Genomic DNA, 20,457 nt, shown 5'->3' on the forward strand with positions numbered 1-20,457 from the left:
TATCATCGACGAGGGCGACAAGCTTGTCGTGACGGCCGAGGTGCCAGGCATCAAGAAGGAAGATCTGCACATCAGCTTGGACGACAAGACGCGTAAGCTCACCATCTCCGGCGCCTTCAAGTCCTCGTATGATTCGTCTTCGATGGTCGCTGCACAAGAGCAGCAAGTGCAAAGTCAAGGTCAGCAGACCCCCGTCGCTGACTCTGCGTCATCGCAAATCAGTGGGGTCGCAAGCGCAACCACGCGGACCAGCGATCATCACGTCCAGATGCAGCAGTCGCATCAACCAGGGAAGGGCCCCGTGTCCCGCCCACTCGTCAGCGAACGCACGTTCGGCTCCTTCTCGCGCTCCTGGGTGCTTCCGAAGTCGGTTCAGACGGACGAAGACGCGAACGTGAAGGCTAGCTTCGAGAATGGCTTGCTCAGGCTGGAGCTCCCCAAGAAGGCAGTATCTGATAAGAAGGAGCCGCGCAGTATCCCCATTCTTTAAAGGCCGATCCGTCAACTCAGCAGAGGCGATGAGAGAGATTGGTTTTGTAAGGAACGCATAGGATCTCGAAATTGATGTATACCTTGCAAGTAATAATGCAATTTGGATTGTTCGATCGCACCGGGTTTGCTCCTGTTGTTACACCTGCTGAGAGACATCGTCTGCTTCCTCTGCTTCGTTTGTTTGGTGAGTAGCGACCATCGCGTACCCGTCAGCACGGTGCGTTGCGCTGCGCAGTGCTTCCGTGCGACGCTGCAGGCGAGCGCGCAGGCCGTCACCCAGGCAAGACGATACGGCGAGCCAGGCGAGCGCAGCTAGTAAGAAAAGGGAGATTGCTAGCAGTGCTAGCTTGAGTCCCCTGCTGAAAACCATCTCCTCGCGTTCAGCGAGTCCCGACCAGCTTTCGTGAGCGGCTGTGCAGTGCCATGTCTCCGCGTTTCGTTCAGGTCGCCAGCTGCAACGGGCTAGGGCAATAAGCGACCGCATTTCATGACATCAGGCAACGCGAGAAAGATCGGATAGCTCGAAGCGATGGACTCACATCACTGGTGGTGAGCTCGCATCGAGGAGTATCACACGCTGGCAAAGACATGAGGAGTCGTCGATATACACGAGAGGGTGGCAAAGGGAAGTTCGAGTGGAGGGCACAACAGTGGCTGGCCGCTACGTAAAGCGTGCTTTTGGCAATCATTTGTTGATGGCATCTCACACTATGTAAAACACAGAATCGATGCTTACATAAGCAATACTTATTACGTTATCATACAGCGAGCGGCCACATCGTCGCATCGCTGAGGCCACCATCAAGGCCCCATTTTACCAACTCGTGGCAGCCATGAGATGTCGCTTGACATGCCGACTTCCACTCGGAGGACGGCCTCTACTTCAAACTTCACCCAGGTATATAGATGCTCTTGCCAGAAATTGCGAGCTTGATGCTGAGAACCCAAATCCGCACGACTGGTGCCGCCCTTGCCAAATCCGTCCGCCTCCGCGTCTCGCCGCCACCACCTTCGATTACCGCTGCTACAGCACCTGCGGGTCACGTCGTGCGCAGCAAAGCAGTTCCGGCGAGTCGTGCTTTTGCCACTACCGCCACGCTAGGTATCTCTTTTTCTGGGTTGTTTGATTCCAAGCCGTGAGTTCCTCGGTCTTTGCGCCAGCGTGTGCATCGCTGCGACAGAGGCTGACGCTGACGTTCAAGTAACTGCAACTCGTTCTGAATCGCTGCGTGCGGGCTTGCACCGTTGTATTCGCCCCCCTCTCTCCCCTTTCCGCCATCATCCTGTCTCAATCTGATCTATGGCTGCCAACCACTGACAATCTGCACGACGTCACCGGCAACCTTTCCGCACAAATGACTTTGTCTCCTTGACTCTCTAACCTGATCAGATCATCTGCTTTGCGCAACACTGAAAACGATATCAGGAAGATGGGCGAAAAAGCAGTCAGAGTATACGCCAAGGGCAAGAGTGAGCCGGAATGGCGCGCTCATCTGAACCCGGAGCAGGTGAGCACATTCGCTACCCGCCTTCTGCATGACGCGTTGAATACCAAATACTGATTGGCTTCTCCCCGGCACCAGTTCCGCATCCTGCGTCAGAAAGGCACCGAGATGGCGGGCACTGGCGAGTACGACCGGAACTATGAGGAGGGCATCTACACCTGTGCCGGATGCGACACGCCCCTTTACAAATCTGCCACCAAGTTCAAGTCCGGCTGCGGCTGGCCGGCATTCTTCGATGCGCTGCCAGGCGCGATCGACCGGCACGTCGACCGCTCCTTCGGCATGAAGCGCATCGAGATCACATGCACCGCTTGCGGTGGTCACCTGGGGCATGTGTTTGAGGGAGAGGGTTACAATACGCCCACGGACGAACGGCATTGTGTCAACAGCGTTAGTTTGAAGTTCACACCCGGAGACGACAAGAAATTCGAGGCGCAGAAGGGCGCAACAGAGGGTCAGGCCGAGAAACTCTGATCCGTTCTCTGGCCGTCGATTACGTAGACCACGGCGTATTATTCTGTATTCAAATGCACCTAGTTCCAGTTCCAGTTCGCTTTCGCTATTAATTTGGTCTTCTGTACGGTGTATGTTTCTCATCGCCTGGCTGCGCATTCGTGGCCGCAGGCTACATCACCTTCCCTCGAAATGATCAACCCCGGTCACGCAGTATTCCTGTGTTTATGAAAGTGTAGCGCCATCAGCGTTCCGCTGAAGTAGCAATCCAGTGCAAGCAAAGCGGCTTAAACGCACCTCAGACGCCATTCATGTACCGACGCGCGTGCCTCTAGGTCGAGCGCCGCAGTCAGGTACTCATGCACCGGCTGCAAGACCTGCACATCGATTCCGGGTGGTAAACGAACCATGATCTGCCGGCAGTCGCGATGCAGTTTGCGAACCACGATGGCCAGCTCGCGAAGTGTGATGACTTCGTTGATGTACGCTTCGCGAAAGCTGATCACAATATAAATGAACAGATACGTCATCAGGGAGCTAGATCCCAGGAAGCCGCCCTACTGCGGCACCAGGAGTGCAAGACTTACAATTCTCTCCAAGCAGCACGCTCCACATCTGTCGTCACTTGCGCATAGTTGGGATCGCCAAGCCTGGCAGCCTGTACGTCGAATCGGCGTATCGCCTCCTGCCATTCCTCTTCGTGCCGCCTGACTGCATCTGTGCATGCGTAGTAATTGCTGAGCAAGTGGCGGATCTCGTTCATTTGGTAGGCGCTGATCTGCACAGGTGTTTGAGTATCACTACCACCGCCTGTGCGAGCGATGACGCTCGGCACAGAACTGCTAGCCATGGGAACGCTGCCCATGCTATTGCGAGGGAGGGACCGGGGGCTCGGATCGCCAGAGTTACCAGGTCCCTGAATGCCGCGCGTCCCATCGTCCACGGTTCCTCGCAGGTGCTGCTGGTGATGGCCGTGGTGCGCAGGACCGAGGCTTCCTTGGTGAGCAGAAACGGCCAATCCGGATGCGGTCTGCTCGCTCACCCTCTGCACGAATAAAGGGTCCCAGATGTCTGTTGTGATGCTCCGTGCCGGACTAGAAGAGCATATACCAATGTTACGGTTGGTCGGGTGATCAGGAGCCCCGTCGACCGCGTACAATGAGCGAGGTCGACCTGGAACCTCAGCACAAGTGGTAACATGCCCCGCAAAAGCTGGCTGGGCAAGGGAGGAAGTGCTGGAGCTCACGTTGTGGGTTGACTGCATCGTATTGTCTGGATCTGTTTGCAAGGTTGGTCCCTCTGTCTGTCGTTCGAGCGCGGCGTAAGTTACCATTCGGCCCGCCTGAGGTTGAGCAAATTTCCCGTGTTGCTGAGACTGTTGCTGCTGCTGTACTTCATAAGCTTGTGTCTGGCCCATTACCTGTCGCGCCTGGATCAGCGGATTGGCGGGTGACGCAGCCTGACCATAAGCAAAGTCGCTCTGTGGCACCGTTGATTCACGCACATGTCGTCCAAATCCGGTGGTGCTTGGAGCGCTCAAGTTCGATGCGGACGACGCAAGCGCAGCGCCCGCAGCAGATGAAAATGCAGAGGCGCCTGCTGTAGGTGCCGCTGACGTTCTGCTTCGTGCTTGATCTCCAGCCGGAGACACTGACTTTCGGTAAGCAGGGATATATCTTTCTCCTTCAGTCGGCGCTCCAAAAGGTTGCGCCCTGTGTGGCTGAGTGTGCAACAGGACGGGTGCCAGTGGTCCTGGCGCCGCGCGGACGAGGCCTGAAGATCGTGCCGACGGCTGGTTGGCAGATTGAGAGCGACGAGCATTCTTCGGCGCAGCGGCAGTCCTGGCGGTGTTTTTGGCACGTTTTGCTGTGCGCGACGATGTTGGCGACTTGGCTGATGCCACCACTTTTGCAGGAAGGAGCTCATCTGCATTAGATTCGATGCCTGCAGGAGCTTCCAAAGACTCGCCATCGAAGACTGTAATCTTTTGAGCTAATTTCCTCTTCCGTGACCTTTTCAGCTGTGAATTGGGCGTTGCAGGCGCTTTGCAACCATCTGCAACCGCCGTCCCTGCCTTCTTACCTCTGACAGGCGCTTTGTCCTCATGCAGGCAACTTTCTGTGTTGCCGCCTGTGGATGGCCGCAACACTTTCTCGCGGCCTGTCGAGGCATCTACGGCTGATCCGTCCTCCATGCACTGCAATGGGCGGTTCACATAGGCCAAAGAAGATGAAAGCTTCATTGCATCCGTACCTGCCGGTGCTTCAGCACTCTGTGACGGCCGCAATGAAGGGTCAGGTGAGGCATGAGGAGTTGACCGATGCGGAATAGTCGACAGAGAAGGTTGGGGTGATTTGTCGCGCTGTTGTATCCACGTGCTGATGTCCAAGATCGACGTCACCGATGGGAGAGAAGGGATGCTGGTCGATGCTGACGATGATGAGTGTGAAAATGAATGCGAAGAGGAGAGCGCAATGCTCGTTGGTGCGCTTGAGCCTGAAGTGTCAAACACGAATGGGCGTTTCAAAGGCGCTCGCATTTGGTTTTGCTCTTCAAGATGCTGTCCGTCCTGCGCCCTTTCAGCTCCAATGAGTGCGTCGAGAGTATGGCCATCTGTTGCTGCTGCAGCATGGTCGCTGCTGCAAACTTGCTCTGCTTTGCCGTCTGTGTCGTTCATCTGGAAGAGGGGTTAGCCTTACGCAAGCTCGCATCGGATCGGCTGCCAAGCAATGCGGCTCGAGGGATCGAATAACTTGGCACGCTGGCAAGGAGTCAAAGGCGATGTGAAGGGCTTCACTCATGTGTTCGGTAGGTTGTCAGAACGAAGGAAAGGTTCACGCTATATACGATACATCAGGAGCGGCGGCGGCAGGGTGGAGATGGTCAGGCTCCCGCCACCGCCGTTGTGTTGCAACGGCCACTGCGGGGAATGTTCGGTCCATGCAATCAACAGTTCATATGGATCGCTCGCTCGGACTTGATCGATGTGTCTGCTGGAACTTGGAGCGGGTCAGCTGGCGGATATGGTACCACCTGGCTGAATGTGTTGCAGCAATCGCAACCTACAAGGTGCTGGTCAGTCTTGCTGTCCAAGCAACCCATGCGTCCACACGAAATGGCGCGAGCCAAGCGGGGTGAGGTAGCAGAGTGAAGTAGGACTGAAATGTGCAGCTTGCTCATCGCGTCGCGTCGCGTTGTGGGTGCGACGATCGGCCCTGCGCGTGGGCCTTCTTGGTCAGCACATGTACTTGGCATAATTGCTTGCTTCCAAAGCAAGTTCAGCCCATCCCTTCCAGCCGTCCTCGAACAGTGTAAGGGACATGCTAGCAGATATTCACCGCTTCCTCCCCGGCTTCGCTCGGACAGCCGCTTCGTTGTAGAAGCATTTCGTGTAGATTAACAGCCGTATTCATCTTTATCATGGATACCCTGATTGGTCATCTGAATTTATCAGAGGGCATCTGAAGCCTGGATGAGTGTGAGCAGGCCATATGTGGAACGATGGAAAGGCGAAGTGAAGTGAGCGGACACGTGCACCAAGATGAGAGCCGCTTCCAGAGCACATAAGTGGACGGTGGTCGGTCGCATTCCGAACCCGTCCCTCGGTCCCGCCATGGACATTCTGTGATCAAGTGCCTTGCCACCCGGAGATGAGCGATGAGAGATGAATCTTGCATGCGAGAGCTTATGCACAAGATGAGACAATGACAGGACCTTCCCTCCTTTCGAGGATTTGACTTCGAAGGTGCAGACTTACCATCAATGTCTTAATCGTTGAACAGTTCTTAGCACATGGTGAGAGTCGGTGTTGTGTTGGACAGGTCTCTCGGCCGAGAGAAACTTGCCTCGGAATGACGGAACTCGGAACCTGTGTAAGCTTGCAACCACCGCTTGTTGGAAAAATTTGGTCCGGAGCGGAGAGCTGTGATCAAGCAACCAGTTCAGCCTGTACAGGTCCATGATCCTCTCCTCTACCTGACAACCAACCCGATCCTGCTCCTACAGAAGCCTGGTCTGCGCACTCCGTTGTCATCAGGCAGGTTTCTTGAATTGAAGAAGACAAACTCTTTCCTTCAGTGGTTGAGTTGCACCTTGTCGCTTTGCACCGGTCTGAAGTAGACAGGTCCCGCAAGGTCAATTGCAACCCCTGCCATCTCTTGACTTCACTCGCAAAGCGCACTCCTTCGGCCCTAACACCGGCAAATAAGAAACTTCACGGGGCGATAACAGCCAACATGGCGACCTTCAAGGCATCCATCGCGCCGGTGCCGTCGGCTAACGACTTTCTCGATATCGTCCTCTCCAAGACGCAGCGCAAAACCCCGACAGTCGTTCATCCAGGATGGAAGATCACGCGTATTCGCAGCTTTTACATGCGCAAAGTCATGTTCACGAAAGATGCCTTCACCGAAAAGCTCGCTGCCATCTTGCAGGAGTTTCCGATCCTCGAAGTGAGTTGATTGCAGCATGTCGTCCTCGAACGGTATCATATCTAACAAGACTTGCCTCTCAATTCTCAGAACCTACATCCTTTCATCTCTTCTCTGATGAAGTGAGTACCATATTGGACATGACTCTGTCTTATACGTGCGTGCTGACACATGTTTGAACATCCTGCAGTGTGCTCTATGACAAGAACCACTACAAGCTGGCGCTCGGCCAGCTCAACACGGCAAAGCATCTGATCGAGCAGGTGGCGAAAGATTACTGCCGCCTGCTCAAATTCGGCGACAGCCTGTACCGTTGCAAGCAGCTGAAGCGCGCCGCCATGGGCCGTATGGCGACCATCATGCGTCGTCAGAAGGACTCGTTGGCCTACCTCGAGCAGGTCCGGCAGCACATCTCGCGTCTGCCCTCGATCGACCCTTCCACGCGCACACTGCTCATCTGCGGATACCCCAACGTCGGCAAGTCCTCGTTCATCAACAAGGTCACCCGTGCCGATGTCGACGTCCAGCCGTATGCGTTCACGACTAAATCGCTCTTCGTTGGCCACATGGACTACAAATACCTCCGTTGGCAGGTGATCGACACGCCAGGTATCCTCGACCACCCGCTGGAGGAGATGAACACAATCGAGATGCAGTCCATCACCGCTCTGGCCCATCTGCGCAGTGCTGTCCTCTACTTCATGGACCTAAGCGAACAATGCGGATATACTGTCGAGGCACAGGTTCAGCTGTTCAACTCGATCAAGCCGCTGTTCAACAACAAGCCGACGTTCCTGATCATCAACAAGATCGACGTCCTGAGGCTGTCCGACCTCGAAGACGAACGTGCCAAGCTGATCAAGAGCATCGTGGAAGAAAGTAAGGGCAGCGTCATCCTGCGCGAGATTTCGACTTTCACAGAGGAAGGCATCATGGACGCTAGGAATGCGGCCTGTGATGCTCTGCTTGAGATGCGTGTTGATGCCAAAGTCAAGGGCCACAAGGCGGAGCAGACCAATGTGCTCAACAGGATCCATGTGGCGAAGCCCAAGGCGCGCGACGAGGTCGAGCGCAAGCCGTTTATCCCCGAAGTCTTGCTCAATGCGCAGCAGACTGCCCAGGCACAAGGGGAAGATGCTGCCAATGCGATCCGCAAGAAGTACAACAAGGATGATCCCGAGCGGCGCAAGACCGAGCGGGATTTGCAAGAGGAGAATGGAGGTGCAGGCGTCTTCTCGATTGACATGAAGAAGCGGTACCTTCTCGAGAACGATGACTGGAAGTATGATGTGATTCCGGAGATTTCCAATGGAAAGAACATCGCCGACTTTGTCGACCCGGACATTCTGAAGCGTCTCGAGGAACTGGAGAAAGAGGAGGAGAAGCTCGAGGCCGAAGGATTCTACGACGAGTCTGAAGAAGAAATCGTCGACGAGGAGGAAGAGGAGGTGCGTGCTGCGGCGCAAGCCATCCGCGACAGACAGGCCGCCGCAAAGCTTGCGAGCCAGAACAAGAAGAAGACTGTCAAAGCGCGTTCGACCGTTCCGCGCAAGTTGCAGAACCGTACGCTGGGCGACATGAGCGCCAAGTTGCGCGAACTCGGCATCGACCCGAGCAGCGTTGAGGCGCGCGCAGCGATCCTGGCCAAAGCGAAGGGCATCATCGGCGGGAAACGCAAGCGCACCGGCGAGGAGGAAGATGCTGAGATGGAGGATGCGGACGAGCAGGCCTGGGTCGATGAAGACGACGGCGAGGGCGCTATGGACGTCGACAACGAAACCGCCAAGCCGCGAAAAGCGCGCAAGAGCAACAGCAACCAGCGTGTCGCTTCCGGCTCCACGTCGTCGCGCGCGACAGCGGTCAGTGCCGCGACCAAGCGTCTGCCGCGCAGCAATCGCGCGACGGCGGGCATGCGCGACGCGAAGCAGAGTGAGAAGGCGGTCAAGTTACATGACCTCAGCATCCGCGAGCGCAACATGCACGCCAAGGCCGGAGAAAGCGATCGCCACATTCGGGAAGTCAAGCCGAAATGGCTCTTCGCGGGCAAGAGAGGCATGGGGACGTCTCGCAGTCGTTGATGGTTGCGTCCATTATTTGTCGGTTCGGTTCAGCACTTCAACTTGGGTCCAGCTATCGCATTGTATAACAGACTTCACCATCTTGTGCATATCACGGCGATTTTTTGTTGCTCTATACGTTCAATGAGGCTTGTCTACATTCACCGAAAGCTGAATGCGTTGAAATACAGATGTAGAATGCACAGATATGTAGAGGCTGGGGTCGCCTCAATGCTTAAATGGGCTGATGCTCATAGCCTCGAAGCTTTGAGCAACAGAGCTCTGCGCCTCGCTTTCGCTGCCTGTCGCCGCCGAAGAGAAGGAAGTGGACATCTTGCTTGTGATCTTGGTCTTGGTCTTGCCCTTTCCTTTACTCTTCTTGGGTGACCTTGGCCGCCCATTGGGCACAGCCAGGGCTCCACTTCCGCTTGCGCATATGCGATATGTGCTGTGCTCCTCGTCTTCCTCCGCATCGTCGTCATCCATGGTCTGCTCATTGTCCTCCGAAGAGTCTTCTTCATCGTCCTCACTTTCGTCATCAGGCGCGACTTCGCTCCATTCCCGGTACAGAGAGTCGACGTAGGGCGCTGATAGCAGTAAGCGATACGGATCGAAGGGGAAGAAGGAATCGACTAGGCTGACTTGGCTGTCTGCCACCTGCTGGCGACCCTGTTGATGCTTCGGGCTATCATGCCGAGTCTCTCGTTGGGTATTCGGTCGATCAGCCGTAGGCGTCCCCACTCGCTCTGCGCCGTCTCGCATGAACGTATTGACCACATCTTCGTTTTTGGCGCTGCGCTTGTTGGCCTCGATAATCGAAAAGCAGTAGAAGAACCCGGCGTGCTGCGCAACGTGCGCGAATTGATGGACGATCGCAGGCGAACAGTACCGCAGAGGGTTGAGACAGCTCGTGATTGCGCGGACGAGTACGGAGAGAGCATCGACCCAGCTTCCCCCCGCAAGGCCTGGGATTGGCACACCAGGCCCAACTGGCACGGAAACGTCCGAGTCGCCTGCCGCACTCTTGCTGTCGGACGAGAACGAGAAAGCCGGGGATACACCAAAAGCGCTGCCATTGCATTCCCCGCCGCCTTGACTGGTGCTGAGACAAGTGGCACCTCCGTTGCTCATGTCTCGCTTCGCTGCACTGGCTGTCAAGTCGCGCCATCGGAAACAAAAGATGTAGAAGGTCGCCTGCGCGACTGAGTAGAAGACGGTGTGCGGATCGGTTCCGGGAGGCGCTGCGGCGATGCTTGTACCTGGAGTGGCGTACGCCTCGAGGTGACCTTCAAGAAAAGCGCACAGGTTTTCCACGACGTCACGACAAATGTCACCATCGATAAATTTGGCTCGGCTGACGAGGGAGGCAATATAGCTCGCTGCAGCGACACGGATGATGGGCGGCTCGTCCCCTGCTCCTCCGCTGCCGCCATTGACGGCACTGGTGTTCATGTCAACGCTGCCGTACAGAGCCTTGGAAAGCAGGGCACCGAGGAAGAAGTCTGCGTACTCAGGGTCGAGCGAGCTAAACCAGAAGAGCAGGAACTGCACATGGCGCGATTTAAAAGTGGGCAGGACCGAGCGAGCGAAGATGGAGAGCAAAGAGGCGAAGAGGCTCTGTCGCGCTTGCACAGCAGCACTCTCAGATCGCATGTCTCTGTACAGCGCTCGATCTGCACTTGTGCCTCCTTGAGTCGTACCACGTAGAGGAGCACTCTCGAGAATCGGCTCGGGTGGGGATGGTGTCCGTTTGCCGAAAGCCGAGGTGTAATGGCTACTGCCGATTGAATGGTTGCTGGCCGTACTGATGCTGTAATGCTGTGCTTGCTGTTGATAGTGTATATGTAGTCCATTCAGATGATCAAATGCTGTCTTCATGATACTGTCTAGGTGTTGGACGAGACTGCGAATGTGCACCATGGAGCGTACTTGCTCTGAATCGTTCCCCATGACATCTTCGTCAGAGAGAATGGAGAATCCATCCGAGTCATCTCCTCCGTCACCACCGGCGAGCAAGGCCTCGTCGTCGCTGATGGAACCGGCATCTGAGTTGTCATCGTCTTCATCATCCTCATCGTCGATTCGCCGGTCAAACGGATCGAGCTGTTCCTCTCGAAAGCCATCAGCGCCCTGCTCATCCTCCAGCTCATCCAACTCGACTTGGATCTCAACGTCGATCTGCAGCGCCCGGCCGATTACCATGGTAAGCACGCCTTCCGACAGCTCTTGGCAGTACTCGCAGACTTTGAGTGCGTTGCGAATGAAGACAAGCTGCGCCGTGCGCGTATCTCGTTTCGGCGGGAAGTGGCGCGTGAGCAGCGAGCCGAGTTGGGAGGGCAATGTTGGGACCAGTACAATCAGCTGCCGGATTAAACGATGGATACGTGCGTAGATCTGTCGCCTTGTTGGCGCGCTGGCGGTAGCCGCCTGCGAGGAATGCTCAAGAGGGTCGGAGGAGAAGCCGGCAAATGCGAGCGCCCGCCAGTCGGAGCGAAAGGAAAGGCTCTTGACTGCTCGCTCGAGCAACGGGGCGATCCACTCGCCTCGCGCGCTGACAAGCGCACAGACAAAGCGGACCCATACAGTAGCGAAACTTTCGTTCATCGTCGTCCAGGGCAACAGGAGGATGTTCTCAACAAGGGCTGTGTGACTGGTGTCAAGCTTCGAGACGTGGGAGGAGAGCGCTGTGAGCCATGATTGCAGCGTCGATGGCGATGCGATGCTTCGACCTGCTGCTGCCGCTGCAACGCCTGCATTGTTCGTTGGCATCTGAAAAGCTGATACAAGCTCGTAGTACTGCGTCGGACTACCCTGGCGGTTCCAGCACAAAAGAAACGTTAGACCCTGCATGAAAGACTGAGCCTGGTCTTGTGGCGACTCACAGCTGCTTTCTGCGCTAAAGCGTTTGTCACGAAAGACATGTACATTCCTTGCTTCAGGCTCTCTGCACCGGTGACCCATGACACAGAAGCGGCAGCAAATTCTCCAGACGTAACGCCGCCTGTATTCCCCGTGCTTGCTCCTGCAGCGCTACTCATTACTTTCGCACTGTCTGCTCCACTGCGCCTCTTGGAAGGGAATGACGAGGGTTGCGAGCTAGGCGGCAAGCCTGATATCCCACTGTCGCTGTCCGATGTGCGATTGGTCAGAATGGACATCGGCATGGCTGGCGCTGGAGTGGTTGCAATAGGTGTCTGCGCCTCCTCCCCATCGGTCCCAGCTGCGCCGATCGTAGAGATGGAAGATGTGCTTCCACTCCTCCGCAATGAGTTCTTCAGAATGCCTTCGCGAGACCGCTTTACTCCCTTCATCGAGTTGGTTGAATTGCTGGCAACGACAGCGGCAGCGGCGGCGCTGGCGTTGCAAGTTTTGATATTGGTCGCGCTCTTCGACGAAGTGGCCATGCGAGAGCGTGGATTACTGCTCGACGTTGCAGCAGGAGGCATCGTTGAAGCTTTCACTGCCACTTGTGACATGTCTTAGCTTCAAGCCTCCTGCGACACCGGGCGCATCGAACTAAGAACAGAGAGTAGCCTACCCCAGCTTGCCGAGCCGGGTCGGAGGTGAGATGCTTGGACCAACGTGCCCGCGTTGATACGCCTCTCTCCGCCCTTGTGAGCAGCCTGCAGGGCAAGCAGATAAGCCTCTTTCGATGTCTTCGACTGGTTCCCAAAGCCTCGAAAAATGATCGTTGGCGCTGTTGCCTCGTAGATCCTGATTTGAAACTACACGAGCAGGTACTACACGTACAGGGTACAGGATGACCATGAGCCCATTACCATATCGACTCGTGCGACCCCGATCTGAGTGGTCGTTCCGTCACCAGCCAAATTTTTTGTAGGCGAGACGTTCCGCCACCTATATCCATCGCGCATCCAAATTGCATGCTCACACAATGGCCAAGGTACAAGCACTCAACATAGATCAGCGCTGCACCACAGACCAGCTACCAAACGAACGGACAGCTGCTGGTAACACGTGTTCTCTTTTATCAAGCCGAGGCGGTGCGAGTTGCTACATGAAGTATGAGAAGAGGGTGAAGAGGGGAGGAGAGACGGTCGCTGCTGCCTGCCGCGTCTGCGTCAGCAGAAACCACATTCACATGCGGAATGTTATTGTGCATGTAAACCCCCAGCCCCCTCTCCCCCACTGATTGGCAGGTATGATCTGGGGCGCGATGAGTGATCCAAGTCCAGATGCCTTCAAGACTGGGAATGCGGACGGAAGCGGCGATGTATGTTTGTGTTGTGGCTCTGCGGCAGTTGGTGTTGAGGAAAGAAGCGGCCACAACGTTTACGTAACTCTAAGACGCCGCTTAGAAATCACCATCGTCCTCATCCGGCAGCGGCTCGGCAGCAGCGCTTGCCAGCTCTTCCTGGTACTTGGCCATGAGTGCCGGGTCGACCTGGACCTCTGGCGGGGCAAGTGCCGGCGCAGCGACAAATTCAAGGTTGTTGTTGCCGACGAGCTTGCGTGCGAGCCAGAGGAAAGGCTTCTCAAAGTTGTAGTTGGACTTGGCCGAGATCTCAAAGTATTGCAGGTTCTTCTTGCGGTGGAAAGTGACGGCACCAGTCTTGACTTTTCGCTCCTTGACGTCGACCTTGTTGCCACACAAGACGATCGGAATGTTCTCACACACGCGCTCAAGGTCGCGGTGCCAGTTGGGCACGTTCTTGTAGGTGATACGCGAGGTGACATCGAACATGATGATACCGCACTGGCCCTGGATGTAGTAGCCATCCCGAAGACCGCCGAACTTCTCCTGGCCTGCGGTGTCCCAAACGTTGAACACAATGTTGCCAAAGTTGGTGGAGAAGGCAAGGGGGTGAACCTCAACACCGAGGGTGGCTGGCGTTTAGGAAACAAAAGGCGCATTAGAGAACGACGCCTACAAGTCGACACTTTCGCGCACAATGAAGACTGCTCACCAATGTACTTCTTCTCGAACTCTCCGGTCAAGTGGCGCTTCACGAAAGTGGTCTTTCCGGTACCACCGTCACCGACTGCATGATGAAAAACAAAGCAAAGTGCATGGGAATTGTCAGCGCGTCATTTACTTTACGAAGCAAAAAAGCAAATGGGTTAAAGATCTCCCTGCCGCCACTATGTGCGGCAAGAAAGCTAGAGTGCTCTCTTGAGGACTGACGCTGGCAGAAAAAACCCTGCAGCTCTTGCCAAGATGGCCGAAGCGACATACAGTAGCAAGATTCGGTGCAGACATGTCTTTGCTGCTAGAGAGTAAGCTTTGCCCATATCCAATACGGCCCTGCGCAGCCCCTAGCAAAATGCAGCGGGTGGCAGATTTGTGAGCCGGGTCGATAGCGGTTCCTTCCTTCCTTCGCGACAACGTGTTTCGCCATCAGCGCACGATAGACTAAAAATGTCAGCCGGAATAAGATGCTCCGACTCCTTCATAACAAGCCGTTGCGAGCTGCTTGGTAGGTTCCCGAAGGATCTTTGACGAGCAAGAGGGCCTGGAACGCTGGACAGGTAGATGCGACCCCAGGTCAACTTACCAAGGACGAGCTTGAAGGTGGGCACCTGGTCGCCGCCCGCTCCTGGTTGTGCTGACATCTTGGATTGAATATAACGCTGAGATGTTACCTTTTCGACACACTAGCTGCTTCGACTCTAGTCTAGAGATGCGAGCAAGGAGGATTACAAAAAGAAGAGTAGCATCATATCAGGGAGGAGAGGAAGGTCGAGCTTCTTTCTCAGCAACTCTTTTGCGATTGGCGTCGGTTTGTGGGCACTGCGCCCGTGTCTGAACGCGAGGAATTTCTGCTGGCGACGCGGCAACAAGTTTCGCTACTCTCTGCTGAATACGACGGTCACGTGATGGCAAATTTTTTGTGCTTTCCGCTCCCCCATCTGTGGCGAACCTCGCAGTGACCAAAAAAGTTGCACGTACGGCTGACCGACGGCTGCTGCTTGCAGTTCGTGCGACGAGCTGAAGAGCAGGAAGGTCGCAGGTAACTTGCATGGTTATCGTCCCGTATACGGTTACGGCAAAGCCATATAGAGCGTGCAACCGAGGAAGTTTGTTCTCCACACCATCCGCTTCCAAGCAGAAGGTTTAGTATTCAGGATGAGCCAAGCACCGCCAGCCGACACCTGGCCGTCGGACTTCATGCCATCAGTCTCGTCCACCTCGAAACGAAAGCGTGAATCTCAGGGCGAGAAAGGCAGCAGCAAGGTCAAGAAGTCGCGAAAATCTTCAGGAACTGACGAAGCTGCGTCGCCGAAAAAGCAGCGACGACAGGATAAGCAGAGGCCCGAGGCGGACTCTGGGTCCGAGGGGGAAACTTCCGCTTCAGAGGCTGATGTATCCAAAGACCTGGACGGAGTGCCGGCCGTGAATGGAAAGAAGGACAAGAAACATAGAAAGAAACATAATGCGGCAGACGTTGCAGGAGACACCTCGATCGCATCCTCAGCCGCGGACACGACTATGGACGAAGCATCGACCTCTGTCTTGTTGGTCAAGCGGAAAGTATCCAAGTCAGATCCACCACAATCGGCCTACCAGCGAGTGTATCCGCTCGTCTACATGCCCATCCCACCCGTATGGGCCAACAGCCCATCCAGAGCGGTTGCTGAACTGTTCGACACGATGGTCATGAAGTAAGTGGCGGTCTTTCTCGAGAATCCGCGCCATCGGCCATTCACCAACCAAAAACTAACTAACATGGGTCTTGCGTGTAGGTACGTGGCACAACTGCAAGGCGTGCTCATCACACATGAATCAGACGACAAGTTGTTCCAGTCTGACTCGGCGCGGGTCGATGCTGACTCGCCGTACGCCATCGTACCCGTTGGCGTACCGTGCATCATCTGGAGCCCAAGAATAGGCATGCGACTTGGTAAGCCAGAGTTCTCGTGGCGTGGGCTGACGGCACAGACTAATTCACACTGGCATTTGCTTGAGCAGAGGGGAAAATATCGCTCTCCTCACCCTCTCATGTGTCACTCTTGCTGCAAGGGACATTCAACGCTTCGATATCTGCACCACACATCTCCCTGAAGCACTGGGAGTTTGTGCACGAAGATCCTGCTAACTCTGTTCCAAGCTCGGAAGCGGGGAGCGATGGCACGAACGACCATGCCGATGGAGATGCAGACGGGCATGCGCCGCATTCGCTCGGGTACTGGCGCAACAAGAAAGATGGCAGTCGTCTCGGCGGCACGTCTGGGCGCCTGGTATTCACAGTGATCAGCATGACTGTTGCGAACCACATGCTCTCGTTGCACGGCTCGCTGCTCAAACGCCCCTTCTCCGTCCCGCCACCGGATGAGGAGGCGAAGCGCCAGCTGGCGCTCGTACCCGGCATGGGTAGCGGAGGCCTGACGATGGGTCCCATGGGCGTCCTCGGCGCCGCGGGCGGTGCGAACGGCGCCGCGGGCGGTGCGAACGGCGCCGCAGGTGGCCTGGGGGGCAAACGTGTTCGTTGGCACGACGAGGCGCAGGCGGAGGACAATGATGACCTCGAAGGCGGGAAAGGCGGCGAACTCGAGGAGGACGAAACTGGAGTGGCCGAAGTGCCACCGCGAGTACTCGCGCCAAAGGTCTCCAAAGCTGCTCGGGGTCGCAACATCGGCGCCGCCGCGCCGCCGCAAGGCAAGAAGATTACCTTCTAATGTACTTTCCCTTCGCGACGCTATCCCTCCTTCCCGCAATTACACGCGACACGCGGCAAATCATACGAAGCGTTGTCAGAAATGGAAAGGCAGTGTCCATGAAATTTGCCGCGTCTATGCCGAGCACAACTAGAAGATACAATGAGTGAAGCATGGCGTAATGCACTGTTGCTGTATTCGGCGTGAAGGAAGGAGGGTATTGTATGTACGCGCAAATTGCAAAAGGGGTCGACTTTGCAAATGACCGAAACGTGTTGCTGCCGCGAGCTGAGTCTTTCGCTAGAGAAGTGGCATTGAAATTCACGTGATGGCGCATCTGCCGCTGCTCATGTCGATGGAAATGACATTTGCGACAAGTGCGATCGATCGATCAACGAATGTCCGGCGCGAATAGAAGGGGACCACGAGGCGATGGTGCACCGACCAGGAGTGCACCGGTGGGCAAGGCGCATAGATGCTCGACGCGACACAATGGCATGTGGAGCAAATTGATGGATGGACGATGCAAGGATAGAGAAATAACGATCGGACTTTGCGGTGCTTGCGATCTGATGGAGCGCCTCCCGCCCAAAAGCTAGGCGCATGCCCCTGCAGCTGCTCGCTGTCGCTGTCCAGCGCTGGAGATGATCTCTGACCCATAAGCAATGTAGCAGCGTGATTGGTGCTGCTACGTTGCCCGCTGTGCGCCACCTTGCTCTAACCCTGCCACTGCCTTGTCTCTGCTGCCATCTTTTGCGGAGCCATCACTACCTGCACCTCGACCTGCAGTGGCGGCGACAGCTTTGAATTCATCTGAACGCATGCTGCCTGAGCTCCGACTAGGTCGCCCGCTGGACTCGGTGTAAGGAGTGGTTGGCCCCGTCGAAGGTGTCGAACCACCGGCGTCGGTGCTACACCCAAACCCAGAAGTCGAAGCGCTGAGCGAGTCCATTGCAGTTCCTCCGCTGCCACCGCCCCCTTGCAGCCGCTGCGCTCGCTGCTGTTGCGAGTATGTGTATGCCAAAGCGGGGCCGGTGGATGTCCCTGTCATGCGGAAGGGACTCATGATGGGAGAGTCATCCATACCGACTGCACTATGATCCGCCCCTGAAGACTGCGGTAAGGAACTCTGCGAGTATGCGCCGGTGCTGTCGGACGAGGACATGGTCACCGAGCCATGCGCCGGCGTGAATTGGTGCAGCCCTTTGAAGATAGCGGCTGATGGCGAGTATTGTGGCATCTGCGACGAGCGCAAGCCAGATGCATGCACATCGCCGCCGCCCGCTGAGCTGTACGTACGGTGACTGTTGCGCGAATCAGCCCGGCCGGGTAGACTGGCTTGCTGCTGATACTGCATCGATCGATGTGAAGGGGCGCCTGGAGAAGAGGTCCTGGATACCCCAGCACTGCCATTGGAGCTACCCGTACCAGTGACACCGAGCATGCTGCTTGGACCATTCTTCAAGTGTTGTCCCCGCTCGGCTGCCGCCGTCGAGCTCGGGCCGCGCCGTAACCCAGACATGTGCGATGGCGGATGGTAGCCGTCGGCCGCTGCGTCATTCGCCAGAGGCTCCTCGCCGGCTGCGCCCGGTCCGACCCACGTAAATGCGCTGCCAAAGTCGTCTCTACCCCCTATTCCGCTCATCTTGCTGAAAGCAAGCGTCTTTTGGTCCGTGCCCATTGCCATACTGTTTGCTGAGCCAAAGCCGAGCGGCTGCGGCGGTACAATCATCATGCTGTCCCTATTCATAGGGTTGTGTGGAAGATAGCTCTCGCGCCGCGGTGGCAGGCTGCTCGCATGCGAGGACAGCGCGGAGGAGCTCTTGTAGAGGCTTGGCGTGTAAGACCGTTGCAGGACCATCGTGCTGGACGTGGAGCCATTGATCGACCGCGAGTGCATGTGGCCAAACTCGGAAGCGTCCATCGAGCGATTCCCGAGCGGGGCCAATGCCGAGTGTGGAGATTTCGGTGAATTGGATGACGACGGCAGAGGCGTGCCGCTTGTGCTGGTTGTTATGGAGTTGTTCCTTGTAAATTCAAATGGTGGCTTAATTAACCCATCATTGATGCCCTGGCTGTTTGGGTCGCCGCTGCTGACGGCCTCGTAGCTCGTCTTTTTGAGTGTCGCATACGGCGAGGCGAGTGTGCTGCCCGCTGCACTGGGGGCGCCATGTAAACCTAGTGTCCCTCCACGAAGCGTTGTTGCAGCGTAGACACCGAAAGGCTCTCGTATCGGTGGTAAGCTATCTTCGATCTTTCGTCGATTCCGAATGTGCCAGAGTCGCTTGTACACTTTGTAGCCGACAAAGGCAGCGCCAATAGCAATGAAGATGCAGCCTACGACAATGCCGGCCGTTGCTGGTTGTGACATAATTGCAGGATATATGCGTTGGGGATGACGATCTCGGCTGGGGCGATGCTCACGATTGCCAAGGGGCAGTGGAAGGCAATGAAGGAAGAGTCGAACAGATCAGAATTGAGGCTTGAGTAACATGAAAGTTCTGGCGTTGGTCGTCCCAAAATTCACGATGCAGATGCACTCCTGTTGTTACAAGAGTCAAAGCGGAGGATGTCGCCCCCTCGTCAATTGGACGGGGGAGCGAGCCTGGCTGCACTTTGCACGGCACAAGCAGGTTGCCGATTTGTTTGACTTCGAAGAGCCAGAAGGGGGTTGATTGGCTGTTTGTAGGTCCTGCACCAGCGCCCCGTAGCTCTCACCCAAGGTGGGAGTGAATATTCGAGGTTTCGCCTCCGTTCTAGCCTGCAGCAGCACCCTTCAGATTCGCTGAGTTGACGGCAAGAGACCCTCGGAGCGTTTGTGGCGAAGTCCTTCCCACTACGCTGACTAGGAAACCTGCACTGTCAGCGTGCCTGTGATTTGTCACTTGATGAACAAACACAGATAGCTGATGAAGGGAGGCAGAGTTGATTCTCGACAGCTCAATGAAGAACTTGACGAGATGGAACGCCACCCGCTGTCTCGGCTGCGATGCCGTTGGCGGTGGCGGTGGTGGTGGTGGCAGGGGTATTTTTTTCCTCGCGCTCGAGCCCCTGCCATTCGCGGACAGCTGCTGGCCGCGCTCTGTGTGTGCACAATGATGCTGTTGAGGGCTCGGCTCACACCTTTGGACTCGTTGAAATGGGAGGACTAACAGATATATGGTCTGCTTGTTTCTTTCATGCGACGACCATCGATCGACACAGCCCAAAGCTTTCATCACCGTCCCCTCGAAGGAGAGATGTCTGATACGCTCCACGGGCCACTGCTTGGAATTGATCGTTGGCATCATCGAACCTCTGGAAAGGGTGCGGGTGTGTCCCGGCGCAGTGACAGTGGTGCTGTGCCGAGGCCTGGGGCGCGGAAAGAAACACATTAACGAAAGAGGTAGCGCGATTTTTGGCGGCAGGCCAGTGAAGATGATGCCCCTCGCACATCCAGGACGGCAGAATCAGGGGTCTGAAATTCGAAACACATAGGCATTCATTCAGCAAGTATTAGCGGAACCACCGGAAAATCCACGCATTTTCAATTTGTTTGGACATGTGTTGGCGCGCATGTGGCCTTGATGACGCCCTCTGTACCATTCCGAATCTCTGGACAGCAGGAAGTGAATGTGCCTTTTCCACATGATGCAGGTGCCGTTAGCAGCGATCGCCGCTTTTTGGCTCTCGAGTTAATCGGCATTGGTGGTGCAGGACAGGCTTCAGATTCATTCAGCATACGTATCAGGCGGGGGCGGCTGTTCGATGTCACTTGCTTTGCGTCACAGGTCACTGGCAACAGTAGAACAAAACAGAATGAGATCTTGAGCACATCTGACCAACGCCTTTCTAGCCGGAAGGGTTATAGGCGCCTGTGACTGCCGGCATGGCAGACACATCTCATCGCACACACCTGACGGA

The 20,457-nt window shown here is 55.9% G+C and overlaps 8 protein-coding genes across 8 annotated transcripts; 4 read left to right on the forward strand and 4 right to left on the reverse strand.

Moving 5' to 3' along the window:
- Window positions 1-13: 13 nt before the first annotated feature.
- Window positions 14-490, forward strand: K437DRAFT_270496 (HSP20-like chaperone; the record flags this gene model as incomplete). Its single annotated transcript, XM_013385320.1, has 1 exon — window positions 14-490. A coding segment is annotated over one exon (477 nt), but the record flags the coding sequence as incomplete, so codon positions are not given.
- A 1,029-nt stretch (window positions 491-1,519) lies between these two features.
- On the forward strand, window positions 1,520-2,642 carry K437DRAFT_259321 (methionine-R-sulfoxide reductase). Its single transcript, XM_013385321.1, has 3 exons — window positions 1,520-1,628; window positions 1,695-2,000; window positions 2,076-2,642. The coding sequence occupies exons 2-3, from the start codon at window positions 1,923-1,925 to the stop codon at window positions 2,469-2,471; spliced, it is 474 nt and encodes a 157-aa protein (XP_013240775.1). The 5' UTR covers window positions 1,520-1,628; window positions 1,695-1,922; the 3' UTR covers window positions 2,472-2,642.
- Window positions 2,564-5,258, reverse strand: K437DRAFT_21375 (uncharacterized protein). Its single transcript, XM_013385316.1, has 4 exons — window positions 3,493-5,258; window positions 3,038-3,411; window positions 2,748-2,948; window positions 2,564-2,669 (listed from the first exon to the last, which is right to left on the reverse strand). Exons 1-4 carry the CDS (start codon window positions 5,125-5,127, stop codon window positions 2,657-2,659), a joined length of 2,223 nt encoding a protein of 740 aa, XP_013240770.1. The 5' UTR covers window positions 5,128-5,258; the 3' UTR covers window positions 2,564-2,656.
- Window positions 5,259-6,549: 1,291 nt separating this feature from the next.
- On the forward strand, window positions 6,550-9,062 carry K437DRAFT_21430 (GTP binding protein 4). The gene is made up of 3 exons (XM_013385317.1): window positions 6,550-6,901; window positions 6,971-7,002; window positions 7,071-9,062. The coding sequence occupies exons 1-3, from the start codon at window positions 6,686-6,688 to the stop codon at window positions 8,956-8,958; spliced, it is 2,136 nt and encodes a 711-aa protein (XP_013240771.1). The 5' UTR covers window positions 6,550-6,685; the 3' UTR covers window positions 8,959-9,062.
- Window positions 9,063-9,070: 8 nt separating this feature from the next.
- K437DRAFT_276218 (RRN3-domain-containing protein) lies at window positions 9,071-12,661 on the reverse strand. Its single transcript, XM_013385322.1, has 2 exons — window positions 11,820-12,661; window positions 9,071-11,748 (listed from the first exon to the last, which is right to left on the reverse strand). Exons 1-2 carry the CDS (start codon window positions 12,411-12,413, stop codon window positions 9,166-9,168), a joined length of 3,177 nt encoding a protein of 1,058 aa, XP_013240776.1. The 5' UTR covers window positions 12,414-12,661; the 3' UTR covers window positions 9,071-9,165.
- A 591-nt stretch (window positions 12,662-13,252) lies between these two features.
- On the reverse strand, window positions 13,253-14,511 carry K437DRAFT_228454 (gtp-binding nuclear protein gsp1 ran; the record flags this gene model as incomplete). The annotated part of the gene is made up of 3 exons (XM_013385323.1): window positions 13,253-13,785; window positions 13,866-13,940; window positions 14,454-14,511. The coding sequence occupies 3 exons, from the start codon at window positions 14,509-14,511 to the stop codon at window positions 13,253-13,255; spliced, it is 666 nt and encodes a 221-aa protein (XP_013240777.1).
- A 376-nt stretch (window positions 14,512-14,887) lies between these two features.
- K437DRAFT_296294 (uncharacterized protein) lies at window positions 14,888-16,756 on the forward strand. The gene is made up of 3 exons (XM_013385324.1): window positions 14,888-15,561; window positions 15,643-15,800; window positions 15,869-16,756. Exons 1-3 carry the CDS (start codon window positions 15,026-15,028, stop codon window positions 16,573-16,575), a joined length of 1,401 nt encoding a protein of 466 aa, XP_013240778.1. The 5' UTR covers window positions 14,888-15,025; the 3' UTR covers window positions 16,576-16,756.
- Window positions 16,757-17,197: 441 nt separating this feature from the next.
- On the reverse strand, window positions 17,198-19,234 carry K437DRAFT_21548 (uncharacterized protein). Its single transcript, XM_013385319.1, has one exon. The coding sequence runs from the start codon at window positions 18,923-18,925 to the stop codon at window positions 17,243-17,245; it is 1,683 nt and encodes a 560-aa protein (XP_013240773.1). The 5' UTR covers window positions 18,926-19,234; the 3' UTR covers window positions 17,198-17,242.
- Window positions 19,235-20,457: the final 1,223 nt, after the last annotated feature.

This window comes from Tilletiaria anomala, assembly GCF_000711695.1.
Source record: "Tilletiaria anomala UBC 951 chromosome Unknown K437scaffold_115, whole genome shotgun sequence".
Taxonomy (NCBI): domain Eukaryota; kingdom Fungi; phylum Basidiomycota; class Exobasidiomycetes; order Georgefischeriales; family Tilletiariaceae; genus Tilletiaria; species Tilletiaria anomala.

Coding starts and splice junctions, on each gene's coding strand:
- K437DRAFT_259321 (XM_013385321.1), top strand. CDS start 1,923: ATGGGCGAAAAAGCAGTCAGAGTATACGCCAAGGGCAAGAGTGAGCCG. Junction 2,001..2,075: donor CTCATCTGAACCCGGAGCAG/GTGAGCACATTC, acceptor CCCCGGCACCAG/TTCCGCATCCTGCGTCAGAA.
- K437DRAFT_21375 (XM_013385316.1), bottom strand. CDS start 5,127: ATGAACGACACAGACGGCAAAGCAGAGCAAGTTTGCAGCAGCGACCAT. Junction 3,412..3,492: donor ACCCTTTATTCGTGCAGAGG/GTGAGCGAGCAG, acceptor GGCCATCACCAG/CAGCACCTGCGAGGAACCGT. Junction 2,949..3,037: donor CGTGCTGCTTGGAGAGAATT/GTAAGTCTTGCA, acceptor TATTGTGATCAG/CTTTCGCGAAGCGTACATCA.
- K437DRAFT_21430 (XM_013385317.1), top strand. CDS start 6,686: ATGGCGACCTTCAAGGCATCCATCGCGCCGGTGCCGTCGGCTAACGAC. Junction 6,902..6,970: donor AGGAGTTTCCGATCCTCGAA/GTGAGTTGATTG, acceptor CTCAATTCTCAG/AACCTACATCCTTTCATCTC. Junction 7,003..7,070: donor TTCATCTCTTCTCTGATGAA/GTGAGTACCATA, acceptor AACATCCTGCAG/TGTGCTCTATGACAAGAACC.
- K437DRAFT_276218 (XM_013385322.1), bottom strand. CDS start 12,413: ATGTCACAAGTGGCAGTGAAAGCTTCAACGATGCCTCCTGCTGCAACG. Junction 11,749..11,819: donor CTTTAGCGCAGAAAGCAGCT/GTGAGTCGCCAC, acceptor TGGAACCGCCAG/GGTAGTCCGACGCAGTACTA.
- K437DRAFT_296294 (XM_013385324.1), top strand. CDS start 15,026: ATGAGCCAAGCACCGCCAGCCGACACCTGGCCGTCGGACTTCATGCCA. Junction 15,562..15,642: donor TTCGACACGATGGTCATGAA/GTAAGTGGCGGT, acceptor TCTTGCGTGTAG/GTACGTGGCACAACTGCAAG. Junction 15,801..15,868: donor AAGAATAGGCATGCGACTTG/GTAAGCCAGAGT, acceptor TTGCTTGAGCAG/AGGGGAAAATATCGCTCTCC.
- K437DRAFT_21548 (XM_013385319.1), bottom strand. CDS start 18,925: ATGTCACAACCAGCAACGGCCGGCATTGTCGTAGGCTGCATCTTCATT.